This window comes from Zychaea mexicana (assembly GCF_025766255.1).
Source record: "Zychaea mexicana strain RSA 1403 chromosome Unknown BDB00scaffold_160, whole genome shotgun sequence".
Lineage (NCBI taxonomy): Eukaryota > Fungi > Mucoromycota > Mucoromycetes > Mucorales > Lichtheimiaceae > Zychaea > Zychaea mexicana.
The window spans coordinates 67,477-86,117 of NW_026516823.1; the positions used below are offsets into that span (position 1 = coordinate 67,477).

The 18,641-nt window shown below is 43.9% G+C and overlaps 7 protein-coding genes across 7 annotated transcripts; 5 read left to right on the top strand and 2 right to left on the bottom strand.

Moving 5' to 3' along the window:
- Nucleotides 1-3,410: 3,410 nt before the first annotated feature.
- BDB00DRAFT_745906 (uncharacterized protein) lies at nt 3,411-3,917 on the top strand (the record flags this gene model as incomplete). The annotated part of the gene is made up of 1 exon (XM_053118541.1): nt 3,411-3,917. A coding segment is annotated over one exon (507 nt), but the record flags the coding sequence as incomplete, so codon positions are not given.
- Nucleotides 3,918-6,623: 2,706 nt separating this feature from the next.
- On the top strand, nt 6,624-7,986 carry BDB00DRAFT_168613 (uncharacterized protein). The gene is made up of 4 exons (XM_053116310.1): nt 6,624-6,862; nt 6,976-7,043; nt 7,158-7,773; nt 7,856-7,986. The coding sequence occupies exons 1-4, from the start codon at nt 6,727-6,729 to the stop codon at nt 7,903-7,905; spliced, it is 870 nt and encodes a 289-aa protein (XP_052973207.1). The 5' UTR covers nt 6,624-6,726; the 3' UTR covers nt 7,906-7,986.
- Nucleotides 7,987-8,653: 667 nt separating this feature from the next.
- BDB00DRAFT_857445 (uncharacterized protein) lies at nt 8,654-9,367 on the top strand. Its single transcript, XM_053125819.1, has one exon. The coding sequence runs from the start codon at nt 8,783-8,785 to the stop codon at nt 9,032-9,034; it is 252 nt and encodes an 83-aa protein (XP_052973208.1). The 5' UTR covers nt 8,654-8,782; the 3' UTR covers nt 9,035-9,367.
- A 3,055-nt stretch (nt 9,368-12,422) lies between these two features.
- On the bottom strand, nt 12,423-12,921 carry BDB00DRAFT_168785 (uncharacterized protein). Its single transcript, XM_053116311.1, has one exon. The coding sequence runs from the start codon at nt 12,801-12,803 to the stop codon at nt 12,525-12,527; it is 279 nt and encodes a 92-aa protein (XP_052973209.1). The 5' UTR covers nt 12,804-12,921; the 3' UTR covers nt 12,423-12,524.
- A 608-nt stretch (nt 12,922-13,529) lies between these two features.
- On the top strand, nt 13,530-14,914 carry BDB00DRAFT_857456 (uncharacterized protein; the record flags this gene model as incomplete). The annotated part of the gene is made up of 6 exons (XM_053125820.1): nt 13,530-13,532; nt 13,875-13,947; nt 14,056-14,175; nt 14,309-14,361; nt 14,464-14,521; nt 14,649-14,914. The coding sequence occupies 6 exons, from the start codon at nt 13,530-13,532 to the stop codon at nt 14,792-14,794; spliced, it is 453 nt and encodes a 150-aa protein (XP_052973210.1). The 3' UTR covers nt 14,795-14,914.
- A 1,430-nt stretch (nt 14,915-16,344) lies between these two features.
- On the top strand, nt 16,345-16,991 carry BDB00DRAFT_775357 (uncharacterized protein; the record flags this gene model as incomplete). Its single annotated transcript, XM_053120216.1, has 3 exons — nt 16,345-16,436; nt 16,504-16,660; nt 16,704-16,991. 3 exons carry the CDS (start codon nt 16,345-16,347, stop codon nt 16,989-16,991), a joined length of 537 nt encoding a protein of 178 aa, XP_052973211.1.
- An 893-nt stretch (nt 16,992-17,884) lies between these two features.
- BDB00DRAFT_168862 (uncharacterized protein) lies at nt 17,885-18,442 on the bottom strand. Its single transcript, XM_053116312.1, has 2 exons — nt 18,325-18,442; nt 17,885-18,215 (listed from the first exon to the last, which is right to left on the bottom strand). The coding sequence occupies exons 1-2, from the start codon at nt 18,341-18,343 to the stop codon at nt 17,959-17,961; spliced, it is 276 nt and encodes a 91-aa protein (XP_052973212.1). The 5' UTR covers nt 18,344-18,442; the 3' UTR covers nt 17,885-17,958.
- Between the last annotated feature and the right edge of the window lie 199 nt (nt 18,443-18,641).

Sequence of the window (18,641 nt, forward strand, 5' to 3'; positions counted from 1 at the left end):
GAATGCTCGGCATTTTAAATTTATTTCTATTCGTGGGTGGGGCGAACGACCGTTCGCCCTTTTTGAGAACACCCTATAACGCGACCCAACGACTTTACGTATCCCATTTGCCAAACATCCAATCATCCATAATCACGATCAAAAACAATATACTCAAATTATGCGCGTTAAACTGCAACAGTTTACGCAAAACAAACAATCCCGACGCACGGTCATCGCTTATGCGCTTCCTGCGTCTACAACAACCACATCTACTTTCTCCACAAGAGACCAACGCAACAACAGACGACATAGCCGATTCTTTCAACAAACAACTTCTGGCCAATAAGGGCCTTTGGACTCGACATTGTGGCCTTGTGTCCTTTTCACCAGATATCAACATCACCCAGATTAATGTCGACGTAGGCGAATATACATCACGCATCATCTTCGGTCACGTCGAATCGCCATCTACAGCTTTTACATCCTTTTACATTCTCGTTATTTACGCACCGGCAGATTCCTCATATCGAGTCCGTCACGCTTTTTTCAACCAACTTTTACAGTCAGCAATTTTTGATCCCGAACAGCCACTCTATTCAGAACGCCTCACTATCACCGGCGACTTCAATTATAACATACATCTTGATCAACATGCCAACCGGGCTCCGGACCAATGGCGTGCAATCATCCAATCCCGTCTCCTAGACTGCATTACCGACGTTACCAAGGAGGCACCACTGCCAACCTTCAGGCGAGGCGATTTCTTTTCCTCTACGTTGGATTTCATTCTTGCTACTCAAACTCTTCATCCAATCCTAGCTCGTGCATCAACACAAAAAATCTGCAGCGAATGGTCGGATCACGCCTTGTTGACAGCACATTGGGACCTCGGCACCCCTCCGTGTGGCAAAGGCTACTGGCGAGGCAACCCTAATCTGACTCGATTAAAACGGTTTCGCCACAAACTCGCAGTAAGGCTATCCGACCTGCAACCACGGCTGGAGGCTCACGGCACGGTACAACTGCAATGGGATCATCTCAAAGAGCAACCTGAGCAATTTATCCGTGATTATAATTATCAACATTCATGCTGGCGGACGCAACAAATTAAGACGCTTCAATATAAGCGTAACAAAATTTTTCAATCTAATCCCCCACCAAGCATCCTCACCGTACACCTCGAACGCATTGAGCGCCAACTGGATGTTCTCCAAAGAGAACTAGTGGTGGAGGCGGCGCTGCAAGCAAGTATTCGATGGCGGGAAAAAGGAGAGATATCGGCAGGATATCTGAAACGGACGGCCGAGAGTCGCCAAAGCCAGAAATTGCTTATGTCAGTGATGCACCCACAGACCAGTGCCATCGTTCGTGAACCCGCGGAGGTGCAAGAGGCTGCACGCGTTTTCTACCGACAACTGTATTCCCCAGAACCAATTTCAAAACAAGCGCTTACATATGTGCATCAAGCAATTCCCTCGTCTTGTCGGGTATCACCGACACATTGCCAACGGCTCGTGTCAGACTTTTCAATCAAGGAACTTCAAGAAGGATCGCAACGTTCACCTCGGAAGAGCAGCCCAGGGATGGATGGTCTCCCCTACGAAATATGGAACCTGGTCCTCCACCATCCTAGATACCGACAGCTGGCCTGTGCCGTTTACAACGAGGCCTTACAGGAGAGCCGCTTTCCTGCATCCTGGTTACAGACGTCCATGTGTCTGTTGCCAAAAACGGGTGACTTGTCATCGCTGAAAAACTGGAGACCGATATCATTAATCAATACCGATGCCAAAATCTTCACCAGACTATTGAACTCTCGCCTGATTAGAGCTGCAGACACTGTCATCAACCCTTTTCAAACGGGTTTCATGATGCCAGGGAGGTTCATAGCCACCAACGGGATGTTAGTCAAATTAGCGATAGAACAAACAAACAACGATACAGCCAGCTCTACCATAGGATTGCTTTTGGATCAAGAAAAAGGTTATGATCGGATCCACCCTACATACCTACGGCAAACTATGCTGCAATTCGGTTTTCCGCCGTCAGTGGTAGAGAGCATCTCGACTTTGTTCTTCTCGACGCAAATCCACATCAATATTAACGGGAATCTTTGCTCCCCGATCGACCAAGGACGCGGACTTCGTCAAGGCGACCCGATTTCGCCAGTTCTGTTCAACATCGCTCTTGAACCTCTGCTTCTGAGGATCATGCACGACTCGTCCTTCGTGGGTTTTCAGCCCAAGTGTGAACCGACTTTTACCCTTGTTCCCAAACCAACGCCACTCAAGGTTCTAGCCTATGCCGACGATGTTTTTGTGTTTTTGGATTCGCCCGCTGATTTGGCGCGTCTGCGTGTTCATCTCGACCAATATCAAGCTGCATCTAATGCTCGCCTTAATTCCCACAAAACACAAGCAATCTCTCTGTCCGGTAATCCGTTGCCGCAATGGAATGCCCAACTGACAGCCGCCGGTTTTCCTGATTGCCACGATCGTACCTGTGCCAACGCCGTGATTTATTTGGGATATCCGCTCGCAACATCACCACGCCAAAACAACATTTTCTTTGACCAACTTTTGACGAGCGTACAGACTGCTTGTGATATCCATTCTCATCGACAACTCTCGGTACGCGGCCGGGCAACCATTCTCAACACACTTATTTTGTCAAGATTATGGCATGTACTCCGCGTTGTCAGTGCTGCTCCCTCGACGTTCTTCCGCAAACTCAAATCAATCTGCAGTAACTTCATGATGACTCGTATGTTTCCACGCATCAAATACGACACTCTTTGTCAACCAAGAGCATTTGGAGGGGTCGGTCTGCTTGACCCTCTTCTACAACAGAACGCGCTACAAATCAGTTGGCTGGAGCCACTACTGAATTTGTCTGCCCATGCCTCTTACCTCACCGCATGCTTGGCACATCATCTCCTGACATTAAGCAACACATACACTGACCCCCGCTTCGCTTTGGTCTTTCCGGCAATTCGCCCTACAGCAATGCGATCACCGGACAAAATTAACACGATGCTGTACCGCGCCATCGACAGCCTACAGCTTGACTGGTCTTCTGCTCATCTATCCGCGGCCACTTTTCTGCACTTACCACTCAACTGTATCTGGGCCCCGCTTCCTGGGCACGACAAAATACGTCGTCCGGGCTTTTCCAAGCTACAAGTTTCGCATTTATTTGTATTCGACCATCAACTCGGGTATATCCGTCGCCGCACCCCGGTAGATGGGATCTACCACCGCATCTTAACAACCAGATTTTTTACCGACTTATGGGAAGGGAGGATCTACTTTCTTGCCGGATTCGCAAAAGTTGCGATACAACCTACAGCACCAGGGGGAGGCATTTTGGGTCTCATTGACGCTCAACCTTTGCACCAATACGTACAACAGCAACTGCCACGATGGCGAACCCGAGCATACAAACAACTTTGCGCGCCACCACAACACACCGTACCCCAGATCGTCGCCAAACAGTGGAAGCAATTTTGGCGTTGGCCAATGGAACATGGAGCCCGCAACCTATGGTATCGTACCATACACAACTCGCTACCAACTGCCGAGCGTCTGTTCCGTCTGGGTCTGCAGGATCTTACCAGTGCTACATGCCGACTATGCAATGACGCTATTGATACTCCCGCACACTTCCTAGTGCTTTGTCGCCACCGCCATTCCGTATGGAACCTTATCTGGGGACAACACTACTACACCGAACCGCATACTGATCGCCTTATACATTTTCTTCAAACGCTCTCGTGGCCTGACCACCATCCTCCACCAACACACCATTCGCACTACGCTCCCACTCTCATAGCCTGCACTATGGGAGGTATTTGGTCGGCGTACTGGCAATTCATCTTTCACGATACCCCGTACACTATCGCAAGCGTCAAACGCAATATCAACAAAGCTTTAACTCGTTTCCGTCTCGCCGACGCATAGTGCTATTACATCTTGTATTTAAAAAACAAAAAACAAAAGAAAAAAAACTGAAATCCAATTACTACCTTTACTTCAACCACCCCATTCCCAGAACTTGCATCCTTTGCTGTCAAGACGAACGTTGCACTCAGTCACTGCGGTGACGGATCAAGCAACCACAGTTGGTAACCTTTCTTTGCTCCTTTATCTCTTAATTTGTACGCTAGCAGTCTGCCAATGCCTCGTTACGCGTGACTGATTTCCCCCCTCTCGATATTCAATAAAATTTGAGGCCACCCACCTCTCTATTTCTCGGGGATAAAAAAAAAATCTATTTGCATACAAACAAAGCTGTTATTATTGTCGCACGATTTGAAAATCTTGGATCTTTCATCATGTGCTGGCGTATGCCGTGCACGGATCCTCCTTTAGATCATGCAAAGCCATTTCACCAATGCTGTACTTTGATCTCCTGCTGTATACAGCAGTATATTGCTACATGAAAGACACGATGACGACAGGTACGTTTTTTCGGGTATAGGAGCCGCAAGAAGACTTTCCACAATACTGCTCGATAACTGACTTTTATTCTTAGTCACTGCAAAGTCAATGGACGGCGGCTATGTAGAACACCAAAAAAAAGCCATTGGGCATCCATAGAATTAATTATCCATGCTATTGCCAAGACGATGTGATGATGGACCATTATAACACAGCTAATATTAATGGATCATCAGAGAACAATTAGCCTCTTCCAACTTGGAACGTTTTGCAACCGAATCGTTAAAAAACAAATGCACCTCAGCTCGGTCGGCTCTTATTATTCATGTGCCATGCAAAACGTACCAGTATCATGAGGAGAAAGCATAAGAGTGTTAACTTGGATATTAAAGAAACAAGATTGAATCGTGACTCCAAAGCTGGGCATACACTAAATTAAACAAGGATTACTTTCCCACGGGGTGGGACAGATCAATACACCCCACCCATCACAGTATTTTAAGGTTTGCGGCTGATGGAATATAAATTTTATGCTAAAGGCTGGAAGGAATCGAATTCTTTGTGCAATAAAAGCCACAGTTAGCAAGCGCTTCCCGATGTAAAAGTTTCTCCATCTCTCGCTAATTTTAATATCGAGCCAAACGAGACGCAAACGTTGACCTAGGATTACATATCGAAAGATTGAAAGGAGAGATGAGAGACCACATTTAATTGTTACAATCACTTAACAGAAGAAGTAAAGGTATCAAGCTTTTTTCGTGAGGACGACAAATCAAGAAACGGATAAACCTTAACCCACTCTTTTTCTTACCCCACACAAGAACAGCAGCCTCACTGTAATAACACAAGAAGATCATCCTCCGCCCGCCTAAATTTCCATTGCTGTGTGCGATCCAACATCATTAACTCCTACCACTAGCAAAGTGCTTTCATTTTTTTTGATGACACATTGGATATGACATGATGTAATTAAATTACCGGAATACGTGATTTGGCTCCGCGATTTAAACACGTCCTTATTACCATTCTTTTTTCAAGAGGATCCCTTCCGCGGATGGTTATTAATGGCATCTACAATGGTTCTCCGCACAAGTATGTAATGCACATTACATTTCATACATTTCATATCGAGCCCAAACTCGTGGTTGTTTCTTTCTCTCCAAGTCTGTCAATTTAAGGTTTGCAGTTAGCCCTAGAGATGATCCGAGTGGTGCTCGTGTGTATAGCAAATAAAGAAAACGACTTGTTTCTCAGTCCTTTGGTTTTTACACGAGCTGCTGTATATATTGTCTTTTTTTGAATGATTTAGCGCACGGTGTTTAACCTTGTTTTGAGGGGAGGGGGAACCGATTAAAGACCCAGCCCACACACATTTTTTCATCATCACACAACAGCAACAGCAGCAGCGTTTTTAAAAAAAACTTTTTTTGCGGGGTAAAGCGCCTGCAGAGAGAAGCGGACTTTTTTTTACCACCCTCTCTATGATTTCGGTTCTTTGGTGAAACTTGCATGAGTCATCTTCAATAATGATACAAAAAAATTAGTGTACAAGGTTACCAGGGCAGCGACCGGTTGTTAAGCAAAGTAACCATGCAAATTGTTGCATGGCAACACCAAAAGGATCTGTGAAGATCTTAAAAGATTCTTTGCTAGCTAGTATAAGAACAACAGCATAAAAAAAGTGTGGAGAAGAAACGACCTAGAGAAGTTTCAAGACAGGTCGCTCGCTCTCCGACGGGCAGAGTCGGGTGTAGAAGTCCCGGAATGCCCCATTACGTGTCTCGCCTTAACCAATAACCCGAACTATGTAATAAGCAGCAGCCAAAAAGTAGGGACTCAAAGGGGCCCATCCTTTCTGCTGGTATCTCTTTCTTAGGCGGCCAAAAGAGGGTGGGGGGTGGAGGGCGAATTGCAACCCACCCCCCAAGTTGAGACGAGAAACTTTTAGGCGTAAAAGTTGGTGGAGAGGCACCTGTTGGGGGGTAGGAGGGCCAACACCATCCGCGGAGTTCGCCACTAACGGTGCTTTTGTAATAAAAACCATGGCCCAGAACGAGCATATAATCTCTTCTTCTTCTTCTGCTTTCTCTTCTTGCATTTATTCTTTCTTCTTCTCGTCTACTTGATCGTAAAAGAGTTCAATGCATTGACCATTGCTTTTCCGATTTTTTCAACCAAAACCAAACGGAAACCCCTCCTCACCCCACAATAAAAACAAAAACACAACCCATCTCTTCTCAAATATCGCGCACGCGCCATAATCTTCCAACACTACTTACTCCCCCCAAACGCACAAAAAATCCATATGGACTACGAAACTATCGTCATTCCTCACAAAGCCGAAAGCGTCACTAGCACCACTAGCTCGACAGATCAACCACCTTCTTTATACTCTGGGTCGAGTATATGCGACGCTGACTCACCCATGATGCAGGAACCAGGTCCGTTTGAAGGTAAAAAAAAGAGCACGATTCATTTCAATTATGTGCATAAGCGCAAAGGATAAATGACTCATTCCCCTTCGCGTCTCGTGTGCTCCTCGTTTTAAATATAGATTTTCCGGCGATTCAGATCCCCCATGATGATGATCAAAAGGCGTATTTTGTCGACGACTATCGCAAGGTAAAGAACGATCCCAATTCATGCGAAAAAATTAAGAGATAACGGATGCTCTTACTCTTCCCCCCGATCTTCTATCCCCATGATCTAACACAAGCGCACACTCATTTTTTGTAGAACTCGATGATTTCACAATGCAACCATGTGACGATACCCGCTTCGCCTGGACCCGTGTACAATCCACAGCCACTGTTGACAAAGAAACGCCGTGCATCATCCACTGCATCTTCCGCGGAAGCAGGCGACGATCTTGAGAGGGAAGAGAAACGGTTCAAGGCTACTGTTACTACTACTCCGAGTCTTATCATCCCTACCACCACTACCTCCACCAGCGCTTCCACCACGACGGATTCAACCTCGCCTTCGGCCATTGTTCCTCCCAATCGCGAGCTCTTGACCGAGGAAGAAAAGCGTGCCAACCATATTGCCTCGGAGCAAAAGCGACGCAACACCATTCGCAACGGCTTCAAGGAAATGACCGAACTCATTCCTACGCTCAAGAACATTAACAACTCCAAATCGACAATCCTGTTCAAGGCGGTTGAGTACATTCGACATCTTGAGAAACGCAACCGGAATATGCGTGAGAAGATTAGTGCCCTGCATATGCGTGTCGAGGTCAAGCGTAGCATGGGAACGTTGAACACGAGTAATAATAATAACAACAATACCAACAACAATGAGGTACAATGGCCCGCGCCATCAAATACTTCGGGTGCCGGTGTTACGAGCAGTACAACTACTGCCGGCGTCATGGGACGTCGCAGCACTTTTTCAATGGCTCATTCATCTTCTTCACATCACACTGCCGGCAGTGCTCAGCAACCACGACGCGCCAGCAACGATGCCATGGCTGCCGCTCTGATGGCTCACAAGAGTCAGCAACAGAAGCAATTGGAATTGTTGCAGGAGCAGCTACGGATACAACAGGAACTTTTGGCGAAGCACAACATTCCGTCCATGTCAATTCCATCTTCATCCGAGTCATCCAACGCACCACCGTGCTCGCTCTATCAGCGTCTGCAATCAGAGAAGAAGGCGTCTTTGTCGTCGTTTTTGCGTCGCTACGACTCCATCTCGATTCCCTCGTCTTCCGAAGAACACCAGCATATTCAGCATAACAACCAAAACAGCATACACAATCATCATCTGCATCATCATCATCATCATCATCATCATCAACAACATCATCATTTTCCATCTACTGTAAATAATGGCATCATCCCCTCTACTACTGCTACTCGTTCTTCATCACCTACTACTACAGCCACTGTCACTACGCCAACAACAACTACTTCCCCTACTTCTCCTACTTCTTCTATCCATTGTTCTTCTACATCTTATACCCCAGCTTTGGTGATGCCTGCAAGCTTAGCCGACTGGGATACAACCCCTACTTCTCCTTCTACTACTATCACTACTACCACCACTGCTACCATTAATAGTACCACTAGTGCCACTTCCACTTCCTGTCCGAATCCTTCCGATACTGCCCCAAGCTTTAATATCCCAGCCGATGATGAATTTCATGCTCATCAAGATAACAATGCTTTGTTAAGTCGCTCAAAACTCGAACAACTACGCAAACAATAAATGTTTTTTTATTTATGCCCCTTCTCTTCATCCATTTAAAAAAAAGACTTGTGCCAATTGAAGACATGTAATGTTGTCCCGGGCCCCTCTCCTATACTGTTTTTGCTTCCATCGTGCAGTAATAGCATGCCCGAAACTGGATCGGATCCATGCGTATAACAGTACGTATGACAGCTGCTCATTTGGGTGGTTTGTCCACTTTACAATGGAGCCCGGCCCCTTTTCCCCTCTTCTTCTTCTTCCTTCTCCTCCTTATAGCGAATCACATGAGCTATGTGATACAGGTAATGTTTCCTTCATCTGCTAAGTACATACTGCTTGTCAGATGTGTGCAGTTGGGAAAGAGAGAAGGCCGAGCGCAACTGTTGAGGTACCCGCCCACAAAACAATACACTATATAAACAAGATTCCATCTTTAGAAAACTCATAACTTTGTCATCTCAAGAGGATGTTGGGAGCACACAGTGTGTGATAGAGAGAGAGAGAGTGCGTGCGTGCGTGTGTGTGTGTGTATGCCTGCTGCTGCTGCTCATGCAATGTGCATCTGCAAACCATTCGAAACTCATATGTACTACAAGGACGCTTCGTATCTTTATGGAAATAGAGACCCCGCGGTTGGCTCTTTTTGAGAGAGAGAGAGAGAGAGAAACCTTATTGAATGGCTATGACTCTATGATACTTGATAGTCATAACTTCTGGAAAGGAAATGATCGTGCTCTTTACGGAAATGAGAGATACTCGAAAAGAGCAAATAAAAAGATAAGGCGCCAAGAACATACACACGCACAAGCATACTATAACAGCCAGCAGCATGATTGAGAGGGGGGAGGGAGTGAGGTTTCTCTTTTTTGGGGGGTAGGAGTTTCCTGATGACTAAAAGGTTCAGCCGCACTAACATACAGTATCATTATCGTTAAGACTCTTGTAACACATTATGACGTGAGATATGTATGCTCCTTTTCTTCTTCCTTCCTGTCTCTTCTCTCGTACCTGTGCGTTACTCTTTATCGGCTGTCGGGGATTCTTGTAAATTTCGCTTTTGTAAGCGAATTAGATAGAAATTAATCATCCGCATCAGATTGGTTTATCCGACCAAACGTTTATGCATTATCGCTTGGGATTACCCGGCGACAACTACTATTTTTCAACCACCATCATTGATGTCAAGAATAACTCTGGAGCCATGCATAATAAGCACACAAATACATAACCCCTCCTTCTTCTTGTGGCGTCCTGTTCAAGTAGAACACTCCCAGTTTGCGTATATTGATGATCTCGTTCGTGGCAGTCTTTTGATTTCGATGATCGTCCAATTGCATTGAAGAATGCGCGATTTTTGGATTTATGCTGCAAAGGTGGGATCGATTAGAGTGATCTAGTACTAGTTAACACATGATAAACTTCAGCAACAAGATAACACTACAGAAGTATAAGCAGGTGCAGATGATAAGTGGTTAGTAAAGCTTCAATACTATAATGTAAACAAGCAAGTGTCTACTAACTAGCTCATTATCGTTCCGATCTGTAAAGATGATATACTGATGCTATCATTTCTTTTTGTCGTCAAATTGCGTAGTTATTCTCATAGTGATTATGTAGTACCTAAATCATACTTGCGAAAATTACTACATGGCAGTATGGGGCGATACAATTATTTAAAGGGGTCTCCGTTTTAGCAGCAGTGTGTAGCGGCACCAGCAAAAAGTTGGATCGAAACTTGGGAACGGCGTCCTGACAATGGATTTAGTGTGACGTTCGCGGCTGTCAGGGCCCTCAATTCGACTTTGTGTGTGCTTCCGCTAGTTTCGAACCTTAAATGTAAGGATGATGATGATTGGATGGAGACGTGGGAAAGCAATTTTTTTATTTTTTTCGATTCCGGCCCCACATTTTTTTCTTTCACATCCAAAGTGTGTCCAAAGCGTTGGAGCGAGAGTTTAGAAGAAGAGAAGCTGCGTTGTCTGAGCCATGTAAAATCCCATTCTTAAAAGCAGGATTCAACTTTAAGAAATATGAAACAGATTGAACTCTCGTTATATGCCCCAAAGTTGCTCTTGCTGAAACAACAACCCGGTAAATCCCCACACTCAACAAAAATGTCGAGAAAATATACATCGAGTAAACATAGGTAATACAGAACTGCTTGAAAACGAAATTATACTAAGCGGGTGCACATGTAGACCAGTTGTCTTTACATAATATATCGGCTATAGACAGACAAAATATACACACATAAATGATTCTAGGGTTGGGGTACAGCACAAAGAGGGATAAAATGATGTTGCTTATAGTGGCTAGCTATCCCGAAACGTAAGATGGTCTTTTGCTGCCTTTGAAGGCGTAGTAAGCTTCTAAAACATTACTGTATAAAGATAACTTTTTCCGATTTCAGATCCCAGGTAGAAGATTGTATATAAGGTCGACGGCTGGTACAACTAGCAAAGGTGATGGATGTATCAATGAGTGTGATGTTATGGTGACCAAGGTAAAAATCAGCAGTAAAGTACAAATGCACTCATAGCGTCCATAGATAGCTCTTCTCTCCCTCTTCTTACATCTTCACTTCTTTACTTCGTTACCTCTCCTCCCCAAATATCTTAATCCGTCTTGATGACTTTTTCCCTCTCTAGATGGTTTTTTTTAAAGTTAAAGCACCACCTCCTACTATGTGTTCTTTTTTCTTTCTTCTCAATCAACGCACCGCAAGGAAGCGACAAGAATGCTATAAGCGTACTGTCATTAGCCTTCCAATGACACATGACGAAGAAGGCCGACGTCTGAATGTGACCCTCTCATTTTGTATTTCGCAGCCTTGAACGAAGTGACGAAAGCTCGACGGTCGAGCTGTTTCTTCTGCGACATAACGTGTGCAGCCTTGTCAATTTATTTTAGTATGTAGTTCTCCTCGTTGTCCCTATTCTTGCTACTTTGAACCATAATATCACAAACTCCTTGACTTTTTGTTAGCTTAAGAATTTGAAGGACGCCTGCAGACATCAAGAGAAGGATATCTGGAAATTGTGAATCTACGTGTAGGCCTTGATCGACAAGCATAGCAGCTCATTAAATAAGTTATGGATTGCCTTTCGTCGTTTTTTTTTGTCAAGTCATGTTGAAGCTCCTTTCGGGCATATATAACGGTTCTTTGAAGGCGTTGGACGCATTGGAAAAGAAGCAGACAAAAAAGAACCTTGCATTGGATTGCTGAAAACCCAAATCTTTTTCTTCAATACCTAGTAGCTTTCCTATGCTCACACTCGCACACATCTTTATTTACTCCGCTTTTCTCTTTCTCTCTCTCTATCTCTCTCTCTCTCTCTCTCTTGGCTTTTGCTCTCTACGTCTCTCTCTCTCTCCATCATCTATATGTTTCTTCGTTACCACTCTGCCTCTTCTGTTTCTGCTAATTCTCTGTTGTGTATCTTTGTTCATTCTGTCTCTCTCTCTTTCGCTCTCTCTCTCTTCTTTTACTATCCCAGCTCACTTACACAACGCACACATACACATTACATTTCTTAACGTTATTTCACATGCGTTTGCATCATATCTTTTGAACTTTTCCCTCACCCTCACCTCTTTTACATATTATAGATTTCTTTTCACCTTCAATTTTATTACAATAAGAAAAACACGCGAGAAACACTGGCGTTTAACTGTTTGCTCTCTATTGTACTTATATATGTTTTAAGGATCGTGTATATTTCTAACATTTAGTTAGTGTACCATTTTAATAGCGATTTTCGCGGTCATCACGTAGAAAGATGTACAAATTGATTCAGTAAACGAAATGGTGAAGGTAGTTTTCAAGAGCAACCCCTTCAACAAGATTAGCTTCCGCTCGTTGTAATGCAGTATGGACTGCTTTCTTTACGCTGGTGGACTTCGAGTGACTTATTTATTCCCTTTGAGCAAGATAATTGGCTCAAAAATTGACCAAGTCCCGTTGGGTTTCAATTCCCAGGGACCTCGCTGGACGCAGTGGGACTTTGAGGTTTTATAAAAAAAACTGTAAGCGAAATAATGATGTCGTTGACCAAATGAGGGAGGGGCCGTTGCCCAAGTGACGATGCCGTTGACGAAATAAATTGCTGCAAGCAAATTAGTAACGCCGTTAGTGAAAAAGAGAGCCATTGACCAAGTGAAAATGCCGTTAGCGGAAAAAGGGGCCATTAGCGAAATAAAATGCTGTTGGCCCAAATCAAAACGCCGTTGGCCAAATGGAAAATCTCATTGGCGAAAAAGAAGCCCGCCGAACGAAATGGTAGGTGAGTCCTGGTCCCCGCTTGCAAAAAGTTGGACTCGCCCAAAAAATAAATTAATTGGGAAAATTTAGCGAGTAAAAGCTGGACTTGCTCCAGATGCTATATTATTGTCATTTTCTTTTTTTTTGTAAAAATTGGGGAACGAATGGGACGAGAACCGATCATTCAACTAAACTCTCAGCTCCTCACTCCTACTTCGAAAAGTAGAACCACGATGCCAGCCTGGTGGAAACAGCGCAGTTGGAACTCCACTGCTAGCTTTCACCGCATCCCATGCGTTGAGAGAAATTTTTTTGTAGCGAATGGGCGCAGTTTATGGGGCAACGTGCATATTGATGCGACTTGTGGGTTAATTTTCAGATTTCGCTTGCATCGCTTTAACCCAACAATAGAGGCGCTTCCTGTCATGGCTATTCGTTGACCTCTATTAAATCCCTCAACATCTTTATCGTCAATCATCACCCAACTGATCTACCTTTATGAATTTAAATGTAATCACTCGACTCGTTCCTTGTTCCTTTCTCATCATACGTATGTGATAGTGGTGGCTACATACTACTGTGTAGAAGAAAGAGATGTCTGTTGTAATTACTGCATGGGTAGATGATATTCCTTGTCATATTGTACCATTTATATGGTTTCTAGCCACAACAGCATCTTGATTATTATTTTTTTCGTTGATCTATCACTGTTTATATCAATTATGCATGGATTTTATTTGCTGTTAGCCCATTGTTGTTGACGTAAGTGAGTGTGTATCTCTTTCCGTAAAGAGACCAGGCAAGGTTAGCTCTGATGGAAATGTGTCCTGAAAAACATTTAAAGAAACAACTGCTGCCCAAAATTGGCAATTGAAGGTGGCGCGTACGTACATCACTCTCACCCATTCTCTTTTTCCAACCTTTTTTTTTGCCAATTGCATAGAACGCAACCCACATTTACGTCTTCTGTCAACAAAGTTTTATTATGAATCCCGAAGAAACTTTTTAAAAAAGGCGTCGAATATCGCGAAACAGGCAATGAAGCCTTCAAAAAGGGCGATTATCCCGCAGGTGCACATCACGCAGTAACTTTAGTATTACGTTTATGCTCATTTACAATGACAAAACTATGTTGCTCCATTTCATTCCATTACCCTTTTTCTTTCTCGGGCGAAATAGCATTATCAGATTACTATCACGCACTTCTGCATTTGCGAACTGTCGGTGGTCTTCAGCCTGCAAACGATTTGAAAGAGAGACCGAACGAGCAACTCGTCAAAATTTACAACAACCAGTGTGGTATGTACCTTTTACATACTTGTCCTTCAATACTCTATTTTTAAAAACACATGCAGACACACACATATAATATACACTGGCACATTCAATGTATACACAACCACTGACAACAATTTTGTAAATCATACAATAGCTGTTTTGGCAAAGCAGGAGAAATGGCCGCGCGTTTTGGATACAGCCACCAAGGTAAGATTGCAAACAACAAACAAACAAAAAGAGCAGAATGAGCGAGATATACAGATCAAGCACTTTGGATCAGATTATTGGACGTTATGATATGCTACACAGGCACGCGAAATCGATGCTGAAAACTTTAAAGTGGTCAATGCAGCAGCCATGACAAAGAGTACGAATAGCACGATCAGTAATACCATAGTATACCCCGTCCATCCATGTCCCACAGCAATCCGACGCTCCAAAATCTGGTTCATGTTTCTCAAATAAATCATGACCCCAACGCATATACTCGCAAGCCCAAGTGCCACGAAAATGTACGACACAACCTGAACTTGGATCGATGCTAGATCGTCTGTTCCAAGGTAGAATTAGAGGGTGCGAATACTTTGGTTGGCAGGTCCAACAGCGTCATAAAGCCTTCACACCATTTACATATATATGAGCATGGGTGTCTCTCTGTGTTGTGCGAACTGTCTAACTAGAGTGTTGCTTCTCCACGACGAGTGTATAATCATGTGGGGGTTGTTGTGTGGAGAAGTAAATTGAATTGAATTTACCTATTAATACAAGTACCATGATCCTAGTAATACTCCGGCCCCTGTCGCTAGTGTCGTTTTATAACTTGCGGTTTCTAGACTATTTGGTCTAACCGCAAGAACCGCAAAAACCGCAAACTGCGGTAATTGAATCGTGTGACCCAGACTTTGATATGTAGCAGTATTAACTCCCATAATACATGACTTCCCCTCCTTCTCCGTAGTTCCAATAAACATGCCTCCCAAACGTGCACGAGGATTTGGCAACAAACGCGTCTCATCTTTTGCAAGTCTTAAGAGCAACGGAGCGAGAAAAGTAATCAGGATCACGCAGCCTTTGGATCTTGGAGGCACTTTGAGTGTCCCACCTGTAGTTCAGCCAGCGTCCAAGCGATCGCCCATGCGCGATGAGAACACAAATTCTTCGAACAAGAGAAGAAAAGCTGACAATCGTGCTCAAAGCTGGGCAAACATTCTACCTTCCCTTCTTACAGCTTATAAGCAAGGTTATGGTATTGAGGAGCCTGCACCTCAGGCGCTGGTTCCCATTGACGATCCTCTGCTTTGCCATTGTCCTGAAAGCAAGCGAAAGGAAAAGACTGTTACTTGTATTTACAAGTGCGGTGCGTATAAAAGGAAATCATATCTTTGAAACAAAGGAAGAATATGTTACTGATGTTAACATGTATGCTTCAGGTATCCGTACTGCCACAGTTAAATATTGCAGCGAGTGCCCAGATCATTCGTTGCCGTTGGTATTGATGCGCCGCCACCTGTTTCCCATGACACCATCAGGGCCGAATCACGCTGTTCATATCGAGCAAATGCGCAGTTTTCATAACCTGCACTACATTTGCCGTGTTTCGGTCCATTCCATTGCAAGTTGGGCCCAAGCAGAGTATCATCAAAAGGTATTTTTTCCGGTGAAAGCGTTATTGGACAAGTGTCACTTATAGTTGATTATTCATGTAGCTTCCGATTGCTGCTAGCTTCAAGCAACGTCTTAGTGAAGCACTTCCAATGTATGGAAGGTTAATGCTTAACTTGGAAAAGGAGCTTAGAGACGATTGCGATCTTGAGAGGGCTTGTCCAGCATGCAAATACAAGGTAAACTTTTGCACGATTAGTGTTAGCATATAATTACTTTCATATACTGAGCTGATGACCTGATATTTCTGCTAGTCCGGGTCCAAGATTGTTGCTGCAGATGGCAACATGCAACTACGCAGATTCAAAAAAGCACAGGATCCGAAAGACGTGGTATTTGCTGGCCAAGAAGAAGTAGATTGGTATTGGGTGAAAAATCGCCAAGTTGTCCCGTATGGTGGATCAGTAAGTCTAAACGTTTTGAGCGATAAAAAGTGCAATTGTATGCAGCTGAAATACTAAAAATTCATGTATTTAGGCAACTGATGGATGCAGTACTTGGCAAGCTCTTGAAAAGGGACGTGGCCGGATGGACCATCTTGATCAGAATGGTGCATTCGCGTGCACTTGTGGTCACGGTCTTCCTTTGGCCATGATCGACATAACAACAGCCGGTGAACAGTGAGTATGATGATACGATGATGTCAAGATTATCGAAAGACTGATTCTCTTATCTACAAATCACTAGGTTCACCTATGTTCTCAGCTGTTTAAAAAAAGTATCTGAGATGCCATTGTATGGATCAGACATCCGCATCATGTACGATGTTGGCTGTAAAATTCGCAAGGCCCTCCAGGTGAGTTTTGTTGGACTCTTTTCATTAAGTTTAAACATTGATAAACTTGTGTATTGGTTATTAGGAAACGGAATGCTTGGACAGTATAAAGGATGTACCTATTGCGGTCGGCATTTTCCATATCACTGGTCATTCGCCAGAATGCCAGATCCACTTTCATCCTCGCCTCAAAGAGGGGTGGGGAATACAGGATGGGGAGCATCTCGAGCGGCTTTGGTCCTTCCTCAACGGATTTGTGGCCATGACACGTAACATGTCGTCTCTCAACAGACGGCTTACTCTGACTATTGCTCTTGACTTCTTTACCGAGCAGCGAATAGACAACCTTGGTACCGAGTCTCTCATGATCATTTTTAAAAACTGCGTTGCTCTTTGCTAATAATGAACTTACTACTAGGTGTGAACCTCCGACGTAGGTTCGAACGCGCGGTGGAACTCAAAGCTGACGCTTTGGAAGCACTAAGGAACGCCGGTATTGAAGAGAATGATAACATTTCCATTGCCTTAATGGCAATGAAATGGCAGGACCATTTGGATGAGACGGCTCAGAGAGAAACAAGCAATACAGGACGAGGTGGAAGGTTTGGCGTCTCTAGCAGAGCCATAGAGAACTTGCGTCTTGCCATCGCCGTTTACGATTTAATCGAACAGGCATTCAAACAACAGGGCAATGGTAATTAGCTATCAAGGATGTCTTAATGGGGTTAATGACTAATTTGCATTATGCCATTATTTTCTAGGTCACAATCGTACGCAAAACCTTGCAGCGCAAAGAAAAGCCGCTCGTAAGCAGGTTGATATCAAATTTGACCAGTATATCGAGAAATTAACAAGAGCTCCAATTTTTGGTAAGTTTATCAGAATACATATACATACACTGAAGCTGTTATTAAAGGGTACAATTATAACGACAGGCTATGACTTGTACAAGGATTCAAACACTGTGTTGAAAAAGAACAGCCACTTTCGTTTCCGCTGTAACATCATTTCTCCTGTGGAAAACGATGCACCCTATGACGCTTTCCATGGTTTAAAAAGAGCCAACGAAGAGCTCGAAATTTTGAAGGTAATAAATCGCGCGTAAGAAACTGAGCAATGTATCTGCGACTCTAATATGCAAACAAACAAAAAAGGACGAAGCTGCTTCAGTTATTAGATTCGGCGATGACGTCGTGAAGAAGCGTCAAGACGCCATTGCATCTGTACCGGAAAACTTGCAAGTACCTTTGAGCGCCGGATTCTGGTACGAGAGACAAGGCATGGTGGTTATATTGAAGCGGAAGTTGGAGAGAGCCGAGACATGGGTGAAAGATCAGAAGCGGCTATTAGCCAAAATTGCTGATGGATCAGCTTTCAACGGCACCGCTACGCAGTCCAGACTTGCATCGACAACAGTACGACAGCCAAACGAAGATGATAACGAAGATGATGAAGAAGGTGAAGGTGACCAGGAGACAGTAGAGCTGGCACCCAAGTTGCAAGGAGAGAATGAGAACGATGACGATGACGAAGAGTGGATCGATGAAGATGACAACATGTTCGAGAGCATTTTCGCTGCCGATGAAGTTCCGGTATAAAAAAAGTAGTAAATATATCAACAAAACTAAGATCAAATGTTACTGTTGTTATGGTTAGATATCTTTAGAAGTTATCCCGATCGATGTTTGGCTACAGCGTCTGCAGGCAATCTCTAATCAATGGGTGTATACTACCATGGAAAACAGAATGCATCGGCACTATCGATTATGCATGTAGGTGTTCAACGCATACTTCGTTAGTGAAACTTACCGTTGCAAAACAATTAGGTAAACGGAAAATATTATGGATAAAGCGATTGATTGTATTCTAGCGCTAGCACTTACTGCTGCTGGTTTGAGGGCTATCTTTTCATGAAACGTACTGAGTAGCATTATTTAGCTTTTACCGTTTGTCATTCGGTTCCCCCAAGGGCGGGAGACGAAGAGCTACAAAAAGTTAAGTATAAAACATAGATACTCATTCGAACAAGCGTAATAAATTGCAACATCAT